Source organism: Mus pahari, chromosome 6 (assembly GCF_900095145.1).
Source record: "Mus pahari chromosome 6, PAHARI_EIJ_v1.1, whole genome shotgun sequence".
NCBI lineage: Eukaryota > Metazoa > Chordata > Mammalia > Rodentia > Muridae > Mus > Mus pahari.
This window is the reverse complement of record NC_034595.1, coordinates 105,176,259-105,202,697: the sequence shown is the minus strand read 5'-3', so window position 1 is coordinate 105,202,697 and position 26,439 is coordinate 105,176,259. Positions and strand designations below refer to the sequence as shown.

Genomic DNA, 26,439 nt, shown 5'->3' with positions numbered 1-26,439 from the left:
TGGTGACGCAGCCTGCGCGGCCAGGTGAGACGGCAGGCGGTGCTGCAGGTGTCCAGGGCGCGTCCCGCCCTCCGGCCGCGCAGCCGCTGGCGGAGCCCACCTGCCCCGGCTCCGCCCGACCGCTCGCCCGACCGCCCACGGCGCAGGAAGTAGAGAGGGCGGGACCGGCCGGTCCCGGGACGCGGGGACCCAGCGGCACTGCGGGCTACACCCGCCCGGCCGACCCTCGGCTGCGTGCACAGGTGAGCCTGGGGACTGGAGAGTCAGCCAAGGGGAAGACCACCTGGGGCGCCCGGAGCACCTCTGCTCCACTCCGCTCCCGTCCCTCCCGACCTCGGCGACTTCGTCGCGCCCCGCCTTCTCGCTTGGGCTGAAAGCCGGGGATCTGGCGCCTAGCTTCCCTGAGCTACAGTCCAAGGGACACTTTGCAGTGGACCTGGTTAGACACTAGAACGCAGAGACTCCTGGGAAGTCCCGGGGGAGGGGGGCGTGGAAGTGACTCTTCCGAGAGCTAGAAAGACTATCTGTTTAGATAGGCTCCAAGAATGAGTGGCCTGACCTCCTCGTGCCCTTATCCCACCTTGGTGGCTTTGGTGTCTAGTCCTCTAGCTAGGCTCCGCAGTGCCTTCCAGAGGGAGGGGGCTGCCCCAGAAAGCAGCGGGTACCACTTATAGACTGGACGGTGGTGGGCACCTGTCCCCAACCCCCTATCTTGGTTCCCATATCTGTAAATAAGGAGCAGAGATCTATTTTGAGGTTGAGCGAGAAAGATGAACTTGGGCATGGACCTGGTCCCAGGAGCCGAGATCTGAGTTGGTAGCTACCAAGATGAGATCTTAGCGGCCTCCACGTCATGCCTGGAGTCCAAACAGGAGCTGGTGGCTCCTAAGTAGATGCTTGGGTGTGTTTGTCACTTGAGTGACCAGTTGCAGGGTCCCAGGTACCGCGTGTGGGGCCATTCGTGACTGCATGCCAGTATGCCATGATAGCACTGGCTTCCTACCCAGGTGTGGGGGCACTGAGCTTGAAAGTTGCTGTTTGTGGATTCAGGCAAGCCCCTTCAGCCTCCTGACCTTGGGCCTCGGGGCCTCTGTTTATCCATCAGAGTTCATTGATTGAATGAATGCACATCTGCTGTGTTTCCTTCTGGGGACAGACCCTTCTTTCTGTCCATGGTCCAGAGAGAAGCCTCAGACCATAAGCTCACAGCATGGCCTGGTAGAGGGAAGGGTCTCAGGGCTTTGAGAAAGTAAAGACTCGGCCTGAGAACAGGGTGGAGAGAGCTAGGTAGAGGCTCCCTGCCACCCCCTTCTCCAAGCACCTAAAGCCAAAACCTCTGGTTAGTCGGTTTGGTTTTTTAAGATATATGTATTGTATTATGTAAGTGTTGTGCCTGAATGTATGTATGTGTGTATGTGCACCACAGGCATACCTGGTGCCCATGGAAGTCTAAAGAGGTCATTGGATTCTCCTGGGGTTATGAGGAGTTACAGATAGTTAGGAGCTAGCATGTGGGTGCTGAACTTGAACCCAGGGCCTCTGCAAGAGCAGTTGGTGCTCTTTTCTGTTGAGCCATCTCTCCAGCCCAGTAACAAGAAACTTGTTAGTGTTAAGAGTTATTCCGGGCAGGGCATGGTGGCGCACGCCTTTAATCCCAGCACTTGGGAGGCAGAGACAGGCGAATTTCTGAGTTCGAGGCCAGCCTGGTCTACAAAGTGAGTTCCAGGACAGCCAGGACTATGCAGAGAAACCTGTCTCGAAAAGATGGGGGGGGGGAGATTATTCCAGGGGCGGGGGGGTGTCTCCAGTGTGACACCTCCCACAGGGCCCGCCACTCTTCGACCCCATGTAAGGAAGCTGAGTCCAGAGGTGAGGCTTGAAGTTCCTGTAGTAGCTTGTCTCTGCAGAGTCAGGCGCATGTGCTCCATAGAAGGTGTCGGCTGCCTTTCTGTTTGACCACCTGGTCTGGATGTTTGGTTTTGGTTTTGGTTTCTAGATCCATCCTGCCATTGCCTTAGCTCACTCAGTCTCTGTGACATCCTGCTCAGGTGACTGCCCCTCTGTAGCATCTTGAGTCCAGAATCCTGTCATCTGCATCCAGTTCCTGGTTTGAGGACAACCATCTAGGTCAAGATAAGGCCTCAGAGCTTGGCTCCTCCCCCTGTGCTCTCACCAGCTAGGGCTTGACCCAGGCAGGTTGCTTTCCCTGGGCTTCTCACTGCCTGCCAGAGAAGAAGTTAGGGGAGGGGCTGAAGTCACAGCAGGCTCAGAGTGTCTTCTGTGGACCAGCTTTTTCAGCTGGTGAACTGGACTGTGGAGGCCTGGCCCTAGGCTCCCGTCAGGACTCTGGCTGCCCCCAGCTTATGGTTCTTTAGGGAAGCCTGCCCTGCTCTTGGGATGCTTATGGACCGTGGGAGAGTGATAGGTGGGTGTCTTGGGCTAAGACTGGATGCAGTAGCTGTGGTCCAGTTTTCCCCACCTCAGCTCTGGAAGCGTTTGTTCCAGTTGACTGTTACAGGCTGCTTTGTGCCCTGCAGCACCTGGAGTCCTGGCCTGGGGGGAGGGGGGGGCTCGGAATGCTGGTGGGTGTGATCAACAATGTCTTCAACTGTTACTAAGTTGTCTCCAGGTGGGCAAAACTGCTCTCAGATGAGATCCTCTGAGCTCAGCCCCCTGCCAGGCAACACACCCCTAACAAATAAGAGCTAGCTGGTATAGGTTACAAACAAATGTGGACTCCAGGTCTCCTGCTCAGCTAGGCAGGGTCATCCATGCACAAGGCCACCATTGTGGGTCGGCTGAGGCAGATCCTGTCAGGTAGAGATGGCCCAGCCACAGAGATGATGATGGAGGGCCTCCAGCAGGGCTTAAAGTCTCAGATTCCCGGCGGTTTGGGTCCCTAAGACCAGCTGTAACCAGCTGCAACAGACTCAGGCGAGGAAGAAATCCGGCTTAGGGGACTAGAAGGCAGCAATAGGTACCCCCACAGGATTTGTGGGAGGCGATCTGCCTGAAGGGAAGGGGGCAGAGGACCAGAGGCAGAGAGACCCACTCATCCAGGACCACACCCACAGTGGTCTCCAGCGATGTCTGTCAAGATCTCGCTGGCTCTAATGGGATCTGGTTCTGTGACCCCTGTGCCCAGGATTTGTTCCCACTGAGGGTTATTCAGTGTGGCAAAGAGAACATGGGCTCTAGGTTCTAAGGCCTCAAACGGGGCCATTTTCAGCCCACCGTGAGCAGAAAGAGCTAAGAGTCACCTTCACCATGGCATGATGGTCTGCTGAGTGGCTCTGACCCAGTTTCTGCTCATTTTAATCAGAACCTCTGGGCAACTTGGTTCTCACAGAGTACCAGAGCCTCTTCCGTGAGACATGAGGTGGACCCAGGACAGAGAAAGTACCAGCATCAGTTTGTGAATTGAGCCCCGGTGTTTGTGGGGTTACTTGGAAGAAACTGTCCCTGCATCCTAAAAGCTAAGACTTAGGGAGAGAGTGGCCAGGCACCCGTAGAAGGTGACTTTGAGGGTGCTTCCATGCCCCCTATCCTGTGATAGCCTAGGATATGGAGAAGGCATAGCTGTGGCCCATAAGGAGCCTGCAAGGCCTTAGGTCTGGCTGTTGGTGGATGGCCATGGTTGGTATTCCCTGGAGCCCACTAGGAGACTCTGAGCCCCCCCCCCCCCCAAGCAGCTTTTGTAAAGTTCCAAGTCTGAGAGACCAAGACCCGAGGGAAGACAAGAGGGAAGACAAGACAAAGTGTGGCCAGCTGCAGCCTAGGGAAGGGAAGGAAACAAAGTATGTAAAAGAGAGCGGTTTCTAGGAGATGTTGCATTTGCAAAACAAGAACAGGATGCTAGGACTGGAGCACAGTGAGGGGTGGGAGGGAATGAGAAAGGTGGAAAGTAAAAAAGTGTTACAGAAAGAAAGGACAGTGCAAGGAATTGTGTATTAAACAAAATTGCCAGGCTCAGTGCGCAAGCCTGGAATCCCAGGCTCTTGGGAGGTTCAAACAGGAGGACCACAGATTCCAGAGCTGCCTGGGCTGCAGAGTGGATTCAAGACCAAGCTGGACGGTCTAGTAAGACCTGGTCTCAAACAAACCAAAATTAAACCTTCATAAGGCGAGGACCCGGGGATATATACAGCTCAGTGGTGTGGCAGTCTTCTGGCGTGGGTGAGGCCCCAGGGTTGTCTCCCAATGGCGTGAGATGAGGGAAGGAAAGTTATCCAGGAAATGATATTAAGACGCATGCAGACATGGGCATAAAAAATAGGGACAAGCTGGCTGGAACGTCTACCTAGCACCTTAGTCAATGGACGTAGGACCCATTTACAGGGCTAGGGTAGGATAGGGAGGAGGACAGGTCACCGTCTGAGGAAGGGAAGTCTGGAGGCCTTAACAGCAGCAAGAAGAGAAGATTCTAAATTCGAGAGGGAAGTTATCCCCAATGGGAGAGCTAGACCTTCCCAGCCACCAGTCCGGGGAGGAAGAGAGGAAGACCCTCGTTCTGACCGTCAGAAATCTACCCCCTGTCACAGGGTATACACCTTTACTCCCAGCACTCAGGGGGGAGAGGCAGGTGGATCTCTGAGTTCGAGGCCAGCCTGGTCTAGGTATAGAATCCAGACCAGCCAGGGATACACAGTGAGACCATATCTCAAAAATTAAAAACCAGCAAACAAAATCTGGGGCTGGATAGATGGCTCAGTAAAGATCACTTGTTCTTGCAAAGGACCTGGGTTTGGTTCCCGGCACAGACATGGCAGCTCACAATCATCTTTAACTGCAGTTTCAGCTGATCTTACCCCCTTCTGACCTTTACAGGCACTGAGCATGCATGGGATATGCATGCATGCATGCATGCAAACACACCTAAAATAAGTAAATTTTTTTTTTTGTTTTTTGTTTTTCGAGACAGGGTTTCTCTGTGTAGCCTTGGCTGTCACTCTGTAGACCAGGCTGACCTCGAACTCAGAAATCTGCCTGCCTCTGCCTCCTGAGTGCTGGGACTAAAGGCGTGCGCCACCACACCCGGCATAAGTAAATATTTTTAAAATGTCTAAAGGCATTAAAAATCTGCCCCCAGCTCCTTCCTGAGACAATACCTGGGGTTGTTTTAGGCCAAGCTTAAGGAACACCACCCACCCACCCACCCAACCCCTACCCTGAGCTACGGGAGTGCCTGGGAAGACCCTAAAGTGTCTCCTGTTCAGAGGAGCCAGACCCTCAAGGAGCATGGAGCCTCACAACTGGACGGCTGGGAGCGGAAATTAACAAGGGAGCTGGCTGTGGAAGGCGTAGAAATGATTAACAAGCAGGTCGGCCTCCGTGTCCCCTGAGCGTGGAGCCCTGCAGCTATGCCGCCTATGGGTGTGCAGCCCAGCCCCCTCCAGACAGTGGAGGTCAGAAGAGCTCCCCGGGGACTGGGCAGCTTCCAGAGGTGTCCAGCAGGCATGGCAGTGCTGTTTGACAGGACAGGTACCTGATGTCACCCTGCTCTCTGGGGTCCCAGGCAGACTGTTTGCTGGGCCTGTGGGTGTGGTGCCAGCCTGGAAACAAAAGCCACTCCCAGAATGGCTCACCCGACGGGTTCCCTTTGGGCACCTTCTGGCCCTGTAATGGACTTTGTCCTCTGTTGGGCGAGGTCACCGCCTGCCAGGGGCCATGCTATCCTAGAAGCCTAAGCTCAGAAGGGGTGGGTGTTTGCTGGTAGGAGAAGAGGCAGACATTTAATGACACGGGGCCCTTCCGTGTGGTCTGTTCTTTCTGATTGAAATCCCTGTGTAAACGGATCAGCGAGAAGTCTGTTGTAGGCCATCAGACGACAGCTAAACTAACCTCTCCAGGCTTAGATAAACCAGACAAATTAATTAAGGGCGTGGGACCCCACACCACACACGTGTTAACAGATGCCAGCTCTGGGGGAGGCCTGGTGTGACTGTGACTGCTAACATCCTCAGCCACAGTTTGGAATGTCCTTAGGAATGTTCCCTCCCTTGGGGTACTAGGCCTCAGACTGCCCCTCCCTGGGGCCAGCTAGGCTCAGCCACTCTCAACTTCTTGGGATAATTTTAACTAAGAGCTAAGTGCTAGAAGAACCCGGGGCTTCCGGAGGTGAGCTGGGACATGGCCAGATTCCTGGGTGCTTGCACTTGGTGTAGCAGTGTGGCTCAATGTGAGCAGCGTGGCCAGTCCTGCCCTGTCCCCTTCAAGGAGGGACTTATGGGCGGTCTTGGCACCATTCTGGGGACTGGGATGTAGGGTAGGATGGAGCTGTGTGACCTGCCTGGAGCTCCAGGATGGGTATGAGCTTCCTGAAAGAGAGTCACAGTTCCTGAGGCCCTGAACCCATCCAAACAGCCCTGGTCCCCACCCAGACTTCGGTAACCTTGAGGGTAGCTGTCCCTTCCCGTCCAGTTCAGTCCATCTGTCAGGCAGGGCAGGTAGGTACCACACCCTGAGAGCTGACCCTGGGACAGTGCCCAGGGCAAATGACAAGGGGGCAGTGTGAGCCTAGAGCCTCATCCCTGACGTAGGCAAGCGTCGTGGGTTCCTTTAACCAAGACTCTTTCTCATAAACTGGGACTTGGAGCTGTTGGCTTTTGATGAGATGGTCTCACTGTGTATGTGACCCAGGCTGGCCTCGAACTCAAGAGCCTCCTGCCCCAGCCTCTTCGGTGCTGAGGTTTTATGGGGTGTCTCTAGGGCCCTCTTAGTCTCAAGTCATTTCAACCTATACAGAGTTCTGAGCATATAAAAGGCTTCCTCTATGTTGGCTCCTTTGTTTTTAGAAAAAATAAAATAAAGGGAATTTTTTTTTTCAAGAGGAAGTTTCCCCCTGGGAACTTTACATTAGGGTCCTATAGAGTCTCTTGAGTGCTGGCTTGTCTTGTCAGTGCAACTTGAGATGCCAGGGATTCTGTTTGGTTCAGAAAAGACTTGGCTGCTGCTTTATGGCCCTTCGCAGCCAGTCAGGGATGTTTGAATGGACTCTGCAGGTCATTTAGGAACCTGTTAGGATGTCCTCAGGTGAGGGCATTGTTCTTACTGACCCCTTTTTGCAGATTTGAAGATTGAAACTGAGTGGTGGCATCTCTAATCATTGAGGACCCCAGGTTTCCGGGCCCCCAACAGGGCAGCTCCTGACAAGTGTGGAGGACCCCCAGTCACAGAGGTAAGTGGGAGGGCCGTGGACAGTTGACCCTAAGCAGATTGGCCAGTGTTGCTGACTGGTCCGCACACGCACACGGTGTTTCTTCCACACCAGCCTTTACGCTGGCTCCTGCTGTGTCCAGGCCATAGCTCTGGTCGCCTCAGTCTCTCAGGCCAGTGGGATTCCCTGCCTGGGGCGGGTCACTCCTTCCTCTTAGTTAGCCAAAGCTCAGCCTTAGACTGTGCTGTTCCAAGGGAACAGAAGACGCTAATGCTGCAAGGGGAGATAGAACGTTCTGGACGCCGCCACTCAGGGCTGCCTGCTATTGGTGGGAGTGCCGGAGTGGTGGGGCAGACAACGCTAAGGGTTAAGGAGTCAGAGACTCGGACACATGCAGCTGCTGGGATGGACCGGTGGGGTGGCTGAGGAATCGCATGTTGGCGGTGGCTGTCGGTCACCAGGCTATGACTCAGGCTGAAGATCCTGTCCCTGCCTCCCTCACCCGCACTGTGACCCAGGGTTCATCTTGGGACTCCCAAGACAGGGATTGGGGACCCCCAGCTTCAGAAAGTACAAATGTGTATTGGAGAGCGCTGTGAGGTGGGGCTTCATAGCCAGCCTGGCCTGGGAGAGGGGCTTCATAGCCTGTGCCTAGCCGGGGAGGGGAGGCAGCCGGAGAAGGGGAGGCAGCCAGGGAGGGGAGGCAGCTGGGAGAAGGGGAGGCAGCCAGCTCCGCTTGGATCCTGGCTCTGCTGCTTCTGTGGTGGTCAGCCACTGAGTAGGACAGCCACGGTCAGGTGGAGAGTGTCCTCTCTCTCTGCCCTCCATCCTGCTTGGTCTTCCTCATGATCTCAGGGTCAGGTGACCCCTTAGCAAGAAGGCAGAGCCAGGCAGGGCCACTGTCTCATCCACAGCACCTGCTGCAGTCTCAGGGAACCACCATTGTCCCCAGGAAACCCGTACACAAAACGCCCACGCATCAATAAGGGGCCTAGCCAGGATTCTGGTCCTGGTCTATGTAGCTTCTGGGCCCAGCCATGGGTCTTCCCTTATTTGCTAAGTCCTGCCCAAGACTTAGTAGTCGTGTCGGAGAAATCAGGGTGGTCCCTCAGGCTCATTCCAGCCACTCTCCCACCAAGTCCTTCATCTCAAAGAAGAGCTGTTACACAAGGATCAGGGTTGGGTCCAGGGAGGCTGCATGCAGAAGCACACACCCCACCCTACCCCCGCCCCAGCCTTTCACCTCTTGCTTGCCTCTCTCTAGGCCGCCTCTGTCACCAGCATGTCCCAAAGACATTCTGACAGCTCTCTAGATGAGAAACTACTCGAGTATCGTTTCCACGCAGAGCTGCGCCTCGATGCCAATGGGAACCCCATCCCTGGACTCCCCATGGTCCGGAGCTCCTTGAAAGCCAGAGCCAATGCTGCCTTTGAGCCCGAGCCCCAGCCTCCGCCTCCATCACCGGAAGATGAGGAGCCTCGGCCCATCATCCTCAGCACGCAAAGCCCCGCGGCCCTCAAGATGGGCACACAACAGCTCATCCCCAAGAGTCTGGCTGTGGCCAGCAAGGCCAAGACCAAATCCCCAGCCCGCCACCAGAGCTTCGGGGCAGCTGTGCTCAGCAAGGAGGCTGCCAGGCGGAATCCTCAGCTCTTCTCAGCCCCCAGCTTCTCGTTGGATGACATGGATATGGACGTGGTTACGACCGGGAACCTGAGGCGCAACCTGAGGAACCAGTCCTACAGGGCAGCCATGAAGGGCCCGGGGCCACCCAGTAGCAAGGGGGACTCAGTCCAGCTTGGCTCCAAGCTCCAGGCTCTCTCTGAGGAAGCTGCTCAACCTCCCTCCTGGTATCCAGCCAAAAATAAGGTAGGGGCCTGCCCCGACAGCAGGGTGGGCAGCGTGTCTAGGGGCTCTGGGGTTCACAGGCAGGGAGCCAGCCTGGTCCTGCGTCTCTCATATTTGGCATCATGAGTGGCCGCTGTCACTGAGCCTTGCCGGCTGCAGGCTCCTGACCATCTTGGTTTAACTGAATCCATTTGAATCTCATTGATGTGGCTGGAGGAGGTTGAGTCCGGCTCTCGGGAGTCCTCCATCCCTGCATCCACCCAGAGTGGATAGCAGAGGGAACCAGCCCGAGCACGGAGCCAGCCTGTCTGATGACACTTTCAGCAGAGCCAGGCTCAGGCTGCCAGTGGGATAAGGAGAGTCAGTGGGTAGCCCTCATCACCTGTCCCCCTTCCCTGCGGCTTCTCTGCCTGCCCCAGGTGAGCAGAGCTCATTCTCGAGCTGCGGTGTAGCCCCGGCTGTTCAGAACAGAATGGGGTCCTGGCTCTCTGGATCTCCAGGTATCTGTTACAGACAGCCACTGGGCAGGAAGGCCATGGTCAGATAGTAATAGCCTTTCCTTCCCCCATCCGTCCTGCTCATCAGGTCAGATGGGAGAATCTCTGTTTAACAGCCATTCAAGGCAGTTGATTCCCAGGATATGGAGCTAGGAGGTCTCTGGGCCTGAGGTGCTTCCCTCAGACTTGCTCAGGGGCACCCCAGGCACGGGGCTCAGTCAGCTTCCATGAAGGGCCTAAGATGGGCCTTTGTGGCTTTTTGACCCCCAACAGATTCCTAATACTTCTGAGCCTCAGTTTCCCCATATATATAAGTGAAGATGGCTGCCATCCAGCTGTAGCATACTCCAAAAGATGAGTATATGGCCTCTGTCGCCTAGAGCTGCATTCAGCATCATGGGCAGAGCGTGCTTAGAGCTGCATGCAGCATCATGGGCAGAGCATGCTTAGAGCTGCATGCAGCACCGTGGGAAGAGTGTGCTTAGAGCTACATGCAGCATCATGGGAAGAACATGCTTAGAACTGCATATAGCATCATGGGAAGTCCATAGGAAGAGCATGCTTAGAGCTGCACTCAGCGTCATGGGGAAAGCATGCTTACTTGGGCATCAGAATGATAGCCCCCAACATGCTGCGTGGCCACCACAAGCTTCTGTGAAATCCAGTAATGGCAAGGCCTATGTCTATGGGGCCAGCTGCTGTCCTTTACCACAGATCCCGTGCCACATCTACCTGAGATGCATGCCCCATGCTGGTGTGCTAACCTGCGACTGCTCCCATGCCACAGGGGCACTGTGAGGGTGTCAAGGGCTGGCAGGTGACCATGTTGGAGGCACAAGGAGCCTCCCTAGATGAGAGGGCTCCCCATGCTCTCAGGGCCAGGAGGGCTTAGGTAGCGACTGGGGAAGGATTCAGAATGGAGGAGATGAGGGGCTGGAGTGAAAAGGACCTAAGCTAGGTTCAGCTGGGGTATCATACTCAGAGACACATAGACAGAGACACTCATATAGAGAGACACACAAAGACACAGACACACAGAGACAGGCAGGCACACACCTACACAGAGTCACAACACACAGACATAGGCACACATAGACAAGTACATACACATAGAGATACACAAACACAGACATGTACACACATAGAGACAGATACATAGACACAACACACAAAGAAACACTCATGGAGAGGCACACGGACACATAGACATAATACACACACACATACACACACATAGATATCACACACAGACATGTACACAACATATAGAGACACAACACAGAGACACAGGCACACACAGACATGTACACACATAGAGACAGATACATAGACACGAGGCACACAGACACATAGACATAATAAACACACACACACATAGACACAACACACACAGACACATAGACACAACACACACACACATACACACAAAGGATATACATGTACGGGGAGTTTTCATGCCCCAACTGATTCTAGGAGACCAGAAGCAACCGTCTTCCCTGGAACCAGTGTGTCTGTGAAAACCTAGTGTCCCAGCCAAGAGTGGGGATTCCCCGGAGCTCAGTCCTTCCAATCCCTTCCCTAGTTGGGACCCTATCAGGGCCACACTTTAACCAGCAGAAGTCTCCAGACCCCTGCTCTTTGCCCACCATGACCCACTATGCAGGTAACTCCTCTTAACTGGATTGACCCTCCCTAGGCAGCTTTCCTGCTGCAGGCTCCCGCTCTGAGCTCCAATGTTGTCCTGTCTTGGTCTCTACCTTGTGCAGCTAACAATTAACAAGCTCCCGCTCAAGTCAGCAAAGCCCCCTCCCATCGGGTGACCTCTTACAATCTCCGGGCTACCGTAGCAACAGAAAGGAAGCCGGCCCACACACCCTGTCTCTACTGACTGCTGGGGTTTCTGTTTCTTGTCTGCAGAAAACTCTCGGTCGGAAACGTGAGCACAAGGGCTCTTTCAAAGATGGTAAGTGGTTCCCGGGGAAGCTGAGGGCTGAGCATGGCCAGGAAGGGCCAACCCGGGGACCGTGTGGGTCTGAGAAGATGAGGTAAGGCTGGGCAGGACATTGAACCCAGACCCCAGTTGTTGATGTGACAGTTGCAGCTAGTAGAATTCCCTCGGGTCCCTTTGTGACCCAAGGACAGGACAGAGCAGCTCCCCACTATTTTGAGTCTCTGATGAGACCCAGGTTTGATTATAGGCATCAGGCCTCTAGAGAGGCGGACACACATCTCTGTTCTTGGCATGGAATATTCCTAGTCCTGGGTACCTCAGCTTGTGAGGAAGCAGTAGCCTGCGTTGTTGTGTCTACCTGGTCCCACCGAGGCTGTGAGGTTGGGAGGCTAAGAGGTTCCAAGACACAGTGACTCCAGCGAGAATATCCCTCCCTCCTGGCCATGTTAGCTCCAAGCCCCTGCAGAATCTCTGGGAAACTCCCTGTACCGAGCAGTAGCACGCTTCTAGCCTCTAAGGGTAGCCTGCTGCCTGGGCTCAGAGGTGCCCTCAACTGGGCTGGCCCATGCCGGACTAGGCTGCTGGTATCGTTGGCTTTAGGTGGCAACCAGCATGCTCAGGCCCCACCTTGAGTACCCCAGCCTTCCTCTCTCAGACCAGGCACAGCTGGCCGTGCACAGCTCTGGTTGGTCCGCTTGGCCTGACCCGCATACAGTGCCACATTCTACACTGGGCTGCTACACTCTTCCAGGCTGGCCGTGCCCCACTGTAGGACCCAGTGGGCCACAGCGGAGCCTGCATGTTTTTGAGAGCTTTGTGGGGCCCTTGGGAGGGCCATGCCACCCCCAAACCCTCCTGCAGACAGGTGGCTCTTCTCTCCCGAGACCCCCAGCTGTACCAGGAGATCCGAGAGCGGGGTTTGAACACCAGTCACGAGTCTGATGATGACATGCTTGATGAGGCCTCCGGCCCAGTGGGAACTCAGAGAGCGGATACCACCATCGTGGTCAAGAGCTACCGGCCTACTCAGCTCACCTGGAGCCAGCTCCCAGAGGTAATGAGTTCCACTCCCATCCCGAACACCTAGGAGGACCCAGATACAGCAGGAGGCCCCGTGGCCTTCCTTTCCCCAACTTGTGGTGGCTCAGGCCCTTAACAAACGGATTCTAGAGCCACGGGGATACACAGTTTACCTTGTGTCTTCTGTCTATGTATCAGGAGGTCCTGCTCAGTCTGACCCAAAAGGACCCCCTTTCCTAGGACCCTCATCTCACTAGGGCAGGAAAGGGTCACAAAGAAACAGAGACATAAGAAGAGCCACCTCTCCACTCTCCCCATATTCCCCACATCCAAAAATTGGGTCCTGGCAAGCTTTGAGGGCTCAGTCAAAAGCAGAGTCGGGATGGTGACCCTGGCACATAGGGGCTATGACATGAGGGACACGACTGGCTGCTGTTAGAGGCACGTGACTCCTGTTCTCTACAGCCTGTGGGTGTGGTAGGCAGAGGGATGATAGACCCAGCTTTTCCTTCATTTCAGTACAATGGAGCTTCTTGTTTGCTTGCTTGCTTGCTTGCCATGGGGTTGAGGGAACCCCCTTGAGAATGGGACCCTAGCCAGGGAGGTCTACAACAGGGCAGATTCTGTGCCCCACAAGTGGAAATGTCCAGAGGTATACATTTATTATCCTGCTAGATGCTAGACCGGGGGGGGGGGCAGGGGGAAGTGATTCCCCTGATCTGGGAGGGGGACTAGCACACAGTACCCCATAACATTGCCCAGTATTTAGAGCCTGGCCTACCCAAGGTTGGACTGTTGACAGTGCCTCTCCCCAGCCTGCGGGTAGGAAAACACAAGTGAACCCAGTTCTCTATCCTGCAGAGGCCAGGCATTGTGGCGGTCCAACCTGCCCTGACATGCTCTATAGCCGTAAGTGTGAAGGAGCCACTCTAAGGCAGCCTGGGGACCACTGGCCCCGAGGGATGAAGAGTGCAAGTGATAACACTCTGTACCTCCCCTGAGCAGACTCTGACTCAGCCGCCCAGGTGGAGTCTGACTCACTGTTCCTCTGGACTCCCTGTCTGTCTTCCTGACCTGACCCTAGGGCTCTATAGACGTTGGAACATTGTCCATGGGGAGGACGATAAGCTGAGGAGACAGCTGAAGGCTTCTGATGGCAGCGGCTCTGCCCGGGCTCCTCCCTTCCTCCTCCGGGATGCTCTGTCTTCCTGGCCCAGAGGAGGATGGATGGAGGTGGGAACCGCTTCTTCATCTGTAGGACCTGTGACGCATAGCTCGTTGGCCCATGTTCTCCTCAGGTGCTGGAGTCAGGTGTCCTGGACACGCTGTCGACGGAAGAACGGAAGAGGCAGGAGGTGAGACCACCGGGTGGGGTGTACTGAGCAGGCTGCAGCCCGAGCTGTCCCTAGACACGAAGCGGGCCATACGGTGCCCTGGGAATTAGAAACAAGAGTGGTACCCTCTCTCACCTACCATACTGGCTACTTCGTGGGCCAGGTACAACGATGGCTGAGGACTGAGCCCTTTCACTGCCTTGTAAACAGCATCAAAGAAGGACCAGAGGCCTGGCCAGGGATGAGGGATGTGGCTCGGTGGTAGAAGGTTTGCCCAGCATGTATTAAGCCCTGAGTTCACTCTTCCCCGAGAAAGCAAAGTCCCAGAAACCACCTCCACGCAGCTGGAGTTGGTGAGCCAGAGAACACAGGAATATGGGCTTGTAGCCTATGCGGCTGTCACGACAGCCCTCTGAAGGGGCCCCACACCCCAGTCTTCCCTCCCTCCTAGAGCTCATCCGTCACTCTGAGCGTTGTCTTCTCGTGCAGGCCATCTTCGAGATCCTCACTTCTGAGTTCTCGTATCTGCACAGCCTCAGCATCCTGGTGACTAAGTCCCTGCAGTTCCAGGAGCTGAGGGCCACTTTGACCCAGATGGAACACCACCACCTCTTCTCCAACATCTTGGATGTGATGTCTGCCAGTCAGAAGTGAGCCACCCTGTCCTTCCACACCTAGGTCCCCTGGGTCCCCAAAGTTGCCGCTTTACCCTGCCTGCAAGTGGTCATCTCTGTAGTGACATCAGTAAGCGCTGGGTGGGCCCTGGGTTGCACCTGTGGTGGCAAGCTTGGAGCAGCCGTTGGCTTGAGAGAAGGTATGGCGACCTGCAAAAGCCCCTGGGGGTAGGCTGTGGGGACACTGTGGTAGAGGGCATCCTAGACTCTCTCTCAGGAGATGGGGGAACACACTTCTCCTGTGTATAACCCTATACTACCAATGGGCATCTCACCTCAGCCCTGGGCAGCAGGAGTACCCACAGTATCCTCACCCTGTCAGGTGATAGCCTCGAGTTGCAGCCCCAGGTCATGTTCTACCCTGCAGTGTCTGGTGGCTGGACTGGGCTCTAATTCCAGGGCCTAGAATCAGAGGAGGGCCAGGCATGCAGCTGCAGGCTGAGGAGGGCGTGTCTGCCTTGTGTGTATGTGCACTTGCTTCTGTGAATGCGGGTATGAGTGCTTTGTACATGTGCATGCCTGTGTATGTATCATTGCACACTACCAACAGATCTCTCACCCCAGCACTGAGCATAGAGTCGTCTTACATGTGTGTGTACACACTTACATGCACATGGCCTTGCTACTGCTGCGATCCAGGAGACCCCAGGCCTCCCAGTTCCTTTTGCCTGGGCTTCACGGTTTGCCCAATGAGGGTGGTGCCTGGGCCTCGGTGGGGTCAGAAAGAGTAGGTCACAGAGTGCTAGCTCACAGGCTGGGCTCTCCAAACAGAACGCTGGCTCCTGCACGTCAGGGTCAGCCCAGCCCTCGCTGAGACCACTCAGCCTGCTGCCGTGGGTACCCTCTCCCTTAGGAAGTTTCAGGGAAATTTAGACAGGGAACAGGACTGTCATATCCCTGGAGACAGACAGAGGCTTCCTGTAAGAGGTTCAGTGGCCGGCTGTGGGAACTACCCACACAATTCTTTGGAGGGGAAGGGGGTCCCGGGAAATGGGTGACCCCCATGCAGACTCCTGCCCCCAGTGTGGTCCCTTGATGCTGTGCAGCCTCCGATTGCTCAGCATGGCCATTGCTGTCTTGGGCTGCGACTCTCTAGCCTCCTCCCTAGGCATTCACAGTGGTCTCCTCTGAGAATTGGAGCTATTTGGGGCCAGTATCAGGAGGCTGGCCCTTCTAGACCTTTCCAGGAAACCCTAGGAATTATACATTTCAGCTGAGGAGCCTAGCCTGCCAACTTGTGCATGGTGGGCCTGTGTCCAGGCATCCTTAACTTCTGTTCATTTATGGGGCCATGTGCTTCTGAGCCTCCCAACTGTTAGACGGCTTCCCAAGGGCCACCGGCTCTCAGAGTGCACTTGCTTATAGGAAATGAGATCCATGCAGATCCTAAGGGTCCGTACCCACATCCAAGCGTGGCAAGGGTCTTCTCAGATGGAGTTTTCCCAGCTGCCGGAGCCAGGGCCTCGAGAGGTGGGCATAGCTCAGGATCACCCACTGGCCCCACATACCAGGCAGCCATGCTCTAGAGAACCCTGGGCCAACCTCTGATGTCATTTGCTCACATTGTTACCATCTTGCCTGGCTCATCGGAGTCAGACTAGCAGTTTCTCTGGGACCTCTTACAAGAGCCCGGGCCTCCCAGCTCGTTCCTGTATGGGCTGGACTCCATGCATGTAGGCGGTTTGTGAAACCTTGCAGGGAACTTGGTTGGCAGAATCACCTTCATTTCAAGACCCATCCCTAGGGAGAGGTGGCTCTCCCTAGGTCCCTCAAGGCCCCAGTGCATCATAGGATCTCTGTCCTTGAGCTCACAGCCAGGGACAGGCATAGGAGGCGTGTTACAAAGGCAGTGTGAAGAGCTGCTCCATCACAGAATCCCCTGATGGTTGTGGGACAGCCCTCTGCAGGGGGGCTGTTAGCTAGCCCATACAAGGTTCTGCCTGACCCACCGGGCACCTGCTACATACTGCCTCCAAGAGTGGTCTGTGTGGACTTTTGTTTTTTGTCTATATGCATGTGTCTGTGTAGGTGTGTGTGCACACCAGCCAAAAGTGAGCCTTCGCGTCCCCACCCACGCCTCGCTTCAATGCTGCCGCAGGTTCTTTGAAGCCCTGGAGCAGCGGCACAAAGCTCAGGTGTGCGTGGAGGACATCAGCGACATCTTGGAGGACCACGCTCAGCATCATTTCCACCCTTACATCGCCTACTGCTCCAACGAGGTCTATCAACAGCGCACCCTGCAGAAGCTGTGGTGAGTGGGGCCTCTGCACCCTGAGCCTACCCCACACAGATCCCGCCCGCCCGCCCGCCCGCCCTCTTTCCAGAGTCAGAGTGACTCTGGCCCCCGTTGCAGGAATAACAACACAGCCTTCCGGGACGTTCTGAAGGAGATTGAGAAGCGGCCTGCTTGTGGGAACCTGCCCATGATCTCTTTCCTGATTCTCCCCATGCAGAGGGTGACCCGGCTGCCGCTGCTGACGGATGTGAGCGTTGGGGAGGCTTGGGTGTTGCCATGGGAACCCACCTGTAGGCCCCACCTGCCTCTCTGACCTCTTTCCTCACACTCACAGATCTGTAATTGGGTAATTAACAACACATATAAGGCTGTGTGATTAATCTTGCTCACTTTGCGGTCACTAATGTGATGCTGTAGCCTGCAGATACACACTTGGGCGTGTACACACACACCCTCAGCCCTGCAGAAATAATGCTTCTGGGTCCCACAGTGCTATTCCCCAGGGCGGCAGGGGCAGTATGCGTGGTACCAAATCTCCTTGCCTGAGGTTCAGAGGCCTTCCGTGGGCTGTAGACGTACCAGGGGGCCCCAACAGCACCCTCTCCCACACTTGAAGATTCTGCTCCACTTAGGCCCTCCTGGGAGGAGGGGCTTGGGTACTTCCCAACTACTCTTTCCTCCAGACACTCTGCCTGAAGACGCAAGGCTATCCCGAATGTTATAAAGCTGCCAGTAAAGCCCTGAAGGCCATCAGCAAGGTGAGGCAGCTTCTCAGATTAAGAGAGACCCTGGGTGGGGCGCAGGTTTAAAAGCAACTAGCTCCAAGCCAGTGCCACCGGAGGGGAGGCACCCTATGGACCAATCCGTGTTAAACTCAACCCTGCAGCTGGTGAAACAGTGCAACGAGGGGGCCCACAAGATGGAGCGCACAGAGCAGATATATACACTGAACATGCAGCTGGACTTCGGTAAGGTCAAGGTAGGTACCATGTCAACCCCACCCACACCTTACTCTGCTGTTGGTGTCTTAGGAGTCACAGGCTAAAGCAAGAGGTCTAGGGGAGTGTGGGAATCCGCCTGGTGCGGTCGGGGTCGGGGTCGGGGCAAGCTAGGGCTGTTGATCTTCTTGGGCCTTGGATTCCCTGTGAGAAAGGAGGTCCTTGAGCCTCCCTGATTCAAGGGCAAGGAAGTGTCAAGGCCTCTCCAGAACTGTCCCCAGCCCCAGCTTAGGCAGAACATTCCACAAATGCCCAGAAAATCAGGGCTGGCCACAGCTGTATAGGTAGAGCATGGAACCTGTGGGGCAACTCAGTGGCCATTCCTTAAGGTTCAGTCCTAACAAGGAGAGCAAACTCAATTCAGGGAGGCAGGGAGTATCCCTTCTACACCCACCCTCACCTCACCTCGCCGTGTTCCATCTCCTTCACCCCTAGTCCCTCCCGCTCATCTCTGCCTCTTGCTGGCTGCTGAAACGCGGGGATCTCCTCCTCTTGGAAGAATCCAGTATCTTTAGGAAAATTGCCAGCCGCCCCACGTGCTACCTGTTCCTGTTCAATGATGTCCTGGTTGTCACCAAGAAGAAAAGGTAGGCACTGGTCTATAGGTGCCAGGCGACAGAGCAGCTGGGAGTTAGGAGGGATGGGGAGCGGCTCTGAACCCCTCTGCTCCGACCTTGGCATTCAATGCTATACCTCAGTTAATCTGGGGTGGCCAGCGACTCTGTCGGGACTCTGCTCTCTACAGGCTGGGGTTTCCCTCCTTGGTCACGGAAGCTCCTGGAAGTTCTGTCTCCAGGCTCAGGAGACAACTGTTAGGAGCACTCTGGCAGGAAAAGCCCTGGTGAGTCTCCTGTGTCCCCACAGTGAGGAAAGCTACCTGGTCCAAGACTACGCGCAGTTAGACCACGTATAGGTCAGGAAGCTGGAACCCTCGGAGTCCTCATTGCCAGGAGGCAGCAGCCGCAGCTCCTCTGTGCCCTACCCATTCCAAGTGAACCTGCTACACAACAGCGAGGGCCGCCAGGAGCAGATACTGCTGTCATCTGACTCTGCGTAAGATGTGGGACCTAACTGGAGGGGAGTGTATGCCTGCCTGCATGTGTGGGTGCGTTGGTACATGCCTGTGCGTGTGTGCGTGTGTGTGTGTGTGTGGTGTGTGTGTGTGTGTGTGCGCGTGCGCGCGCACGCACGTGCGCATACCTGTGCGAGAGAGCCCGAGTCTCATGAGGATGGGATGTGCTGAGCACTTTTCTGATAGCTTGCTAGTCAGTGCCATGCAGGGCCATAAGCAAAATGCAATGGGCATACTGTTGTCAAGGTAGCGCGTAGGGAAAGGAGCAGTGCTCAACAAGAGCACGGCCATGCAAAGTCCCCGAGGCAGGAGCATCCTGCCACCAGGCACCAACATTGATGCCAACACAGCAAACCTCAGGACAGTAGGTGAGGTCAGACTAGTCAGTGATCAGAGGACAGGAACCGGTGCTCTCGGACCGCAAGAAGGAAGGAGGGCCTCAACTACATACTCTGTGGCTTCCCTCCAGGAGTGACCGGGCCCGGTGGATCACAGCACTCACCTACAAGGAGAGACAGTGGCAGGGCGTCACCAACAAAGGAGGTGAGTGTGGGTTGAGCTGGTCTGGACCTCAGGCCACACCGCAGCATCGCCAGGGCGCCTCACTCGGCCGCTGGACCTGGGCCTGCTGTACATACTGTGACTATGCACAGGTAGCCCAGGTTAACCTTACTGGTCCTTCATAGGAAGGAATAGAACAGGGCTGGACCATCAAAACGTCACCTCTGGCCCTGCGTGGCTCTTAAGGGGGAGAAGTATATCTGCAGGTGTATCCCTGGGAGGCCGGTCTTTATCCAAGGGAAGCTGTCCATCTTGTGCTGAGACAGCTGGTGCCATGTGTCTGTGGGAGGAGCACTGCAGGAGGGAGGACTACCGAGGGCAGAGTACTACTGCCCTCCCAGGGCAGCAGAGCACTCCTGACCTAGCTTCTCCATTTCCCCCCAGAACTCCCCCAGGTGGAGGTCACCAAGGCGTACTTTGCCAAACAGGCCGATGAGATCACGCTGCAACAGGCTGACATCGTCCTGGTCCTGCAGGAAGAGGACGGTGAGTGTGGGTGGGGCCACCCCTGAGTGGGTGTCAACCAGACACGGCTGAAGAGTATACTGGGCTGCGGCCACCAGCGCACACTCGGCCTACCTCGTCCCCACCTAAGAACTTCCTCAGAGGTGGGAGTTGGGGAGCTGGCTCGGTTGACATAAGGACCTCATTGGGGTATGGTGGCACGTGGCTTGTGGCATCCCATTGCCAGAGAAGCAAAGACATGCAAATCTTAAGGGCCCCTTGATCAGCCAGCCTAGCTTCACTGGCAAGCTCCAAGGTGTGACGAGAGACGGTCTCAAAAGACAGAGTGGACAGCACCCGAGGAACTGACATGATGACCATGGGTGCACATGTATGTGACTCCACACACACACTCCACACATACACACTACACTCAGTTCCTTCAAAGGGAGGATACTGGAATCACAGGATCGAACTGAGTTCATCACTCTGGGCCCTAAGTGAAGCAAGTGGGTATCCACTCCCCAGGTTGTGCAGTCCTCAACCCCCTCAGGAGCCCGTGTGGCCTTGGGCAAGGCCCTCTTGGCTCTCTCTCAAGACAGGAGGGGCAGTCAGTTCCAACAGTCACCCCTGCCCTAGAACCCTCCAGAACAGAGGGGGGAGACGAGAGGGAGCTCTCATCTGTTGTCTGCATTCAGGTTGGCTACATGGGGAGCGGCTTCGGGACGGAGAGACGGGCTGGTTTCCCGAGAGCTTTGCTCACTCGATCACCAGCCGATCACCAGCCGTGTGGCCATGGAAGGCAACGTCCACAGGATGGAGCGGCTGGGGGTGGAGACGGATGTGTAGCTGGACCACTCAAAAGCCAAGTCATGGCGGACACAGCTTCAGTCCTCCGACCAGCAAGTGGTCCTGCCTGCCCCCAAGGAGTGGGAGGGGTTTGTCACGGGACGCAGCTCTGGTCCTTCCCCTGGGCTCACGATTGAGTGCAGAACACTGACCATCTATAGATCTGCTTGCCTTAGACATCTTTGAGCAAGTTCCAGGGGCTCACATTCTGGAAGGAGCCTGGCCTGGCCTCTCACTGGACACTTGAGCTACACCGGGTAACAGTGACACCATAGGGTCACCTCCCAGCTGCACCCCTCCGTCCCAGGTGGGACCAAAAGGGCCGGTGTTTTGAGAGTACGGTGCTGGTGGCAGGTGACCTGAGGTGCCAGCAGGGATATTGTGATTACAGATCTAAATAACATTAAAGTATTTCTTTAAAATTTTGTTTTACATGTGGGCCACCTGTCTAAGTGAAACCCAAGGCATATAACAGGTAGGTGGAGACTGGTCTCATGTCTGTCCTTAGTTCTTGCACAAGGCTCTGCTTGCGTGGATGGTAGCAGCTGGACCTTGCTAGCTTAGCTGGGACACAGGGTTCTGAGAACTGGGACACAATGGGGACACTCTGGTGTGGTGATCTTAGGCCCTGTATACCTCCTGGCCAGAAAGGCAGCCTCTGAACTGACTAGGTCTGGGCAGGGAGCGAACATGGTTGGTCTGGCTGCTCAGGTCTCTCCAGCAATCCCTTCAGTCTGATGCTGAAGCCTGCGTCTTTCTCTGTTTGGCTGGTGCTAGATCAGGATGGAGCACCCGACGTGTACTATAGAATCAGCCTCCCTTCCCACCGGGCTCTGCCTTGCTATAGACGTGACAGGCACAGATGGTGCTATCCCTCAGGCCTGGGGAAGAGCTGTGCATCCAGACATCAAGGGCCAGCCCCTATCCATGGCCCAAGGCAGCCAGAAGGGCCAAGTCCAGGCTCAGCCTGACATCAGTTCTCAGCTTACCCACTTACGTGAGGGCCAGGCCAGAGTTCAGCAAGTAGGCATAGCTGGGTTGGCTCTGAGACAGGGCCTAGTACCTTCTTCACCCCAGGGCCCTGCTTTCACCCCAATGGAGCTGCTGTGTGTGAGAAGGGGACCAGCACACCGATGGCTGGGGAAGGGTGTGTGTGTGTGCACACACACATGCTGTGTACACGTTGATAGGTACCTGTGGCAGAAGCTTAGGTGCCATGGTGTAAGCCCATTTCCTGTGGCCTCTGGTTTGTCCCCCCTACTGATCCCCCGAGGAACAGGTCAAGGAGAAGCAGCTGGCTGCCGCCAAGTACACACAGCTAGAGCTAAGTGGACTGGAAGGCTGAGGCTCTGACTCTGAACCCACTCAGGGTCAGGGGCCTCCAAGAGGCCAGGGCCCTGGTTGGGGCTATGTAGGACCAGATTACCGGCCCTTGGGTGTCCTGAGCCACCTGCAGTGACATTGCCAGTCATGGGTGCTTCAATGGCTACTGGTCTGAGAGACAGTGGAAGACAAGAGCACTGGCCCTTCATCTCAGCAAGCCACAGTGCCCAGCCCCATATGAGCAGAGTATGTGGGCTAGGACCTGAGGGACACTCGCCTTCGCTTTCTTGGGGAGACATTAGTAAGAGGCATGTTACATACTGAGATGCTGTGGGCCATTTCCAGAGACAGGCTAGGCCTCTGGCCTTTCCTCCAGGGAGTGTGAAAAACAGTCCAGCCATACAGGTGTGCACACAACTTCATCTTCAGCCTCAGGACAGTTCCCCTCTGCACATCAGTCCTTTCTAGTCCTTCCAGAACATTCTTGACTTATGCTGGGCTGCCTAAGGTCTGTATCACCACCAGCCACAAGGTGAGGGCTTGTTTCTCTCTCACGCCCCCTGGTGGCTACAAGAGGCACTGACATGGGGCCTCTACCCCAGGACCCTGGCTTTCCTGCTCTAGCTTTGACTCTAAGAAAATCATGCCACAGTGACCCACTATCCCTTAGCTTTTAACTTTTTAAGAGAATATTTTATGTGAAGGGGTGTTTTGCCTTCATGCCTGGTACCCTGGCGAAGCCAGAAGAGGGTGTCGGAGTCTCTCAAACGGGTTATGGAGAATTATGATCTGCCATGTCATTGCTGGGAACTGAACCCTGGACCTCTGAGAGTCCGCGAGAGCAGCAAGTGCTCTTAATGGCTGAGCCAGCTCTTCAGTACCCTTCATTGCCCCATGTGGGTCCTGGGCTCAAACCCAAGTCACCAGGCACCATTACCCACACTAACCATTGAGCCATCTCGCCAGCCCCAAGTTCCTTTAACCTCTACTTATGCCAACCCTAGCATTTTTTCCTTTTCCACAAATGTGCCCATGTTCCTGCTGTAACAGTGCTCACACACAGCTGCCAGTCACATTCTTTAAGTCTCTGCACTGACTATAGCTGCTTCTCCCTTATTTTTCCCACTTAATATTTAAAAACACATCAGTTTAGTCAGGCACAGTGGTGCATGCCTGTCAGTCATGTCAGCACTTGGAAACAATTGAATCCAAGTCAGCTGGTTTACATAGCAAACTCCAGACTAGCTAGGGCTAATAGCAAGGCCTATCTCAAGCAGGCAGGCAGGCAGGCAGACAGGCAGTGAACCAACCACAGTTGTTAGTCTTCAAAGGAGAGAATGTTGGCTTTCTTACCACTAGCTAGATGATAAGACCATCTGCCTAGCGTGTGAAGGACCCGAGTTGGATCCCCCGTACCTCCCCCTGACACCCACAGCCGTATTGATGAGCATAAAGAATCCCTATAAAACATAAGCATGTGTCTATAAACAAATATCTCAAGCACATAACATGCTCAAGCTATTACAGATTGGATCCTTGCTTTTTGGTTTGCCTAACCTGCTGGTTACATGGAGTGTGTTACATCGTAATGCGTTTCTCTCTCCCCGTAATAGCCACCTTCCATTGCTCTGGATTTTTGAGCACCTATACATGTGTGTGTGCGTGCATGTGTGTGTATGCCCATGTGCATGCATCCATGTGTGTGTGTGTGTGTGTGTGTGTGTGTGTGTGTGTGGACAGCCACAATGATTTGTACATTCTCAACAGTAAAGCTCCTTCCCCAGGAACTGAAGAGATGGCCCAGCAGTCAGAGCAATAAACTCTTCTAGAGGACTTGCAGTCACTTCTCAGGACCCACATCAGGCAGCTCAGACCCTAGAATGCCAGTCCCCTGGGATCTGATGCCTCTGGCCTCCACAGGCAGCCTCGTTCACGTACACACATGAATACTGAAAACAACCCTTTAAAAACATCCTTCCCCAGCTCTTCCGGCTATGGTTGTATTGCTACCCTCCAACTGGCTCTTACAGGTTAGATCCTGTGACTTGCTTTTAAAAAAATAATATTTATTGGGGGTATATATGAGGAGGTCAGAGGACAACCCGTGGAAGTCACTACTCTTCTATCACAGGGGAAACAAACTCGGGTTGTCAGGCTTGGCAGCAAGGGTCTTAACCCCCTGAACCACCTTGCCAGCCAAGATCATATGACTCTTAGTGACATCTGGACCTCTATCTGCTCAGGCCCTGTCAGCCTGCTTTTTCCTTCCCCATTTCTCTCTCCCTTCCTGTCCCTGGGTGGACCTTGGTCCTCAGGTGGGCTCAAGTGGGCCACTCTATCTCCTACCTCTGCTGGCTACAGCTGCTGCCTCCCTGCCTGTCACTCACAGGACCGGTGATGCCGTGTCTCCGACTTCCCTTGCACCGGTTCCACAGCGAGCCAGCCTGGGGTTGACGTGTGGTTTAGAAGGACAATTTTTCTCCTCATGATGGCCATGTAGGAAACATGCTGTGAGGTCTCCTGTGGCTCCCTCCTGGGCTCTTCCCAGAAATATTTCCAAATTAGACATGGGTGAACCTGTGGGCATTGTGATAGTTTAGCTGGATATCATTGTATATTTTCAATACCTGGGACATCACCACCATTTCCTGGCTGTCAGCCTTTCCCTTGTAGAGTTTCTGGCCAGTCTGATTCTTGAAACCCTTTTCCCGCTGGGTGCTTTAGAATTCCTTCTTCATCCCCATACTGCCTGCCTCACATCCACACAACGCTCTTCCCCACTCTCTGCTCCATCCTCTGCCTTTACCTAAGTCTCTAGGCAGTGGCCGACTGACTTGCTCCCACTTCTGGCCACCCCACTGCAGCCTTTGAAGTGTCCCTGGAGGTTTCAGCTGCCTCGGATGCAGTGGGAGAGGGAGGAGGCAGCCACCACCCAGATCTAAAACAAGGGGCTTCTTTGAGTGGGAGCGGAGGCTCAGGTCTAAGTCCAGCCTTCCTCCAATTTCTGCTGTGCTTGGGCCCTCTCCACACCCCTCCTGCAGCTCTGCTCTGAGCTACACTCTTCTGAGGTATCACAGTCCACAGGGAGGCCTGGCTCCTGTGATGCTGCCTGTCCATCACCCTGTTGAGGCAGAGGGTCAGCTGTTTGGGTTAAGCATGGATTTCCTTCCACACTACCCCTGCCCTGCTCCTTCTGGGACGTTTGTTCTGTAGTCTCTGGACAAGCCACCTTCTGGGTCTCTGGAGGTGTCTCAGGCACCAATGTGTTCTCTGGGACAATTCACTTTGACAGGCACTGCCTCATGCCCTAGAGCCGGAAGTCAGGAAGAAGCCTAATGTGACTGAAGCAGCACTCCTCTGTCATTACAGAGGTGTACAGGAGGTTCCCATCCAAGAACCCTCATGCCAGCTGCTCTTGGAAGGACCCACAGAGTCTACAGAAAGCACAGAAACCCAGGCCATGGGGACACCACTGTGCCTTTAACTCACCGGGCTTTACAAAACCTTTGATCCCACTTGCTGGAGGCCCCACAGCCCACTGCCTGAGTTCTGGGGTCAGGCAGCTTCCAGCTGGCCCAGGACCATAACGACAGGTGGAGTTGCCCATAAATACCTTACATAAATACGGTCTGGACTACATTTCCAGGTAAACAGTTGGCTGGCTGCAGCAGTCCATGGCCTAGCACCAGAAGGACCTGGCAGGCAGGTGGGGCCTTGTCTGCTCCCACCTTGGTCCCATCCTAGGTCACTGAAGAGGGCCAGGATTCCACAGCACAGCCTTCAGGGTCCCCATGTAAACAGTGGCCCGAGGCCCAGCCGACTTCCTGGATTCCTTGTGTCCGAAGGAGGCTTTCTACCCCATGACCACGGAGCCCGGGTATGTGGCTGTGTGACTGGCCATAGCTGTCCACAGAGCTCCATGGCTTTCCAGGGGAGGCGTGGATCCAAAAGTGCCACCTCTAACTTCTCGGTCACCAGCAGAGGCCTGGGTCCCGTGGGCTGGACCACAGTAGTGGACCTCTGTAGGCGTTCCTCTGAGTTAGTGCTTCATGGCCCTGCTGCTGGGGTGCTGGGGCGCTGGTCTGATAGAGGACAGCTGTGTGGGCACTGGGGACATGGGAATAAAAGAGGGTCAGCAACAAGGTGGGGTGGAAACCCTCAAAACAGCCACATTCCAGGCTAATGTTGTCATCTTCCCTCATCAGCGGAGCCTGGTAAAGACAATAGCCCATCCCCCATCTCCAAGGTCCAGGGAAGCAAAAATGTTCATCCTTGTATGGGATTCCTCCAGGCTTAACCAAAGAGCAGCCCCTGGGCAAGCACCTATCGCCTGAGCTCTGGGCTGGGCATGAGCTAGCTGGGTGTCAGACAGCTACCAGTAATGGTGCAGTAAGGCATCAGTTACCCACAGGGACCCCACATGTCCACCAGCAGATCCCTCTCCACCATACTGTAAGCAGTTGGGGGGGGGGGGA

At 55.1% G+C, this 26,439-nt stretch overlaps 2 protein-coding genes across 2 annotated transcripts in view; one reads left to right on the top strand and one right to left on the bottom strand.

The window, feature by feature from the left end:
* The first annotated feature begins 83 nt into the window (after positions 1–83).
* Arhgef16 (Rho guanine nucleotide exchange factor 16) lies at positions 84–21,080 on the top strand. Its single transcript, XM_021200954.2, is given in 17 exon segments — positions 84–242; positions 7,068–7,177; positions 8,421–9,026; positions 11,420–11,465; positions 12,338–12,507; positions 13,772–13,828; positions 14,297–14,457; positions 16,580–16,732; positions 16,835–16,964; positions 17,401–17,475; positions 17,604–17,696; positions 18,151–18,302; positions 18,580–18,768; positions 19,257–19,330; positions 19,733–19,834; positions 20,491–20,567; positions 20,570–21,080. Coding segments are annotated over 15 exon segments (2,139 nt in total). The 5' UTR covers positions 84–242; positions 7,068–7,177; positions 8,421–8,438; the 3' UTR covers positions 20,642–21,080.
* Positions 21,081–25,407: 4,327 nt separating this feature from the next.
* Positions 25,408–26,439, bottom strand: part of Megf6 (multiple EGF like domains 6) — a 100,390-nt gene continuing 99,358 nt past the window's right edge. The window contains exon 37 of the mRNA XM_021200216.1: positions 25,408–26,071. Within this exon, the coding sequence (XP_021055875.1) occupies positions 26,004–26,071 (68 nt within the window). The 3' untranslated portion in view covers positions 25,408–26,003. The remainder of the gene's footprint in view (positions 26,072–26,439) is intronic.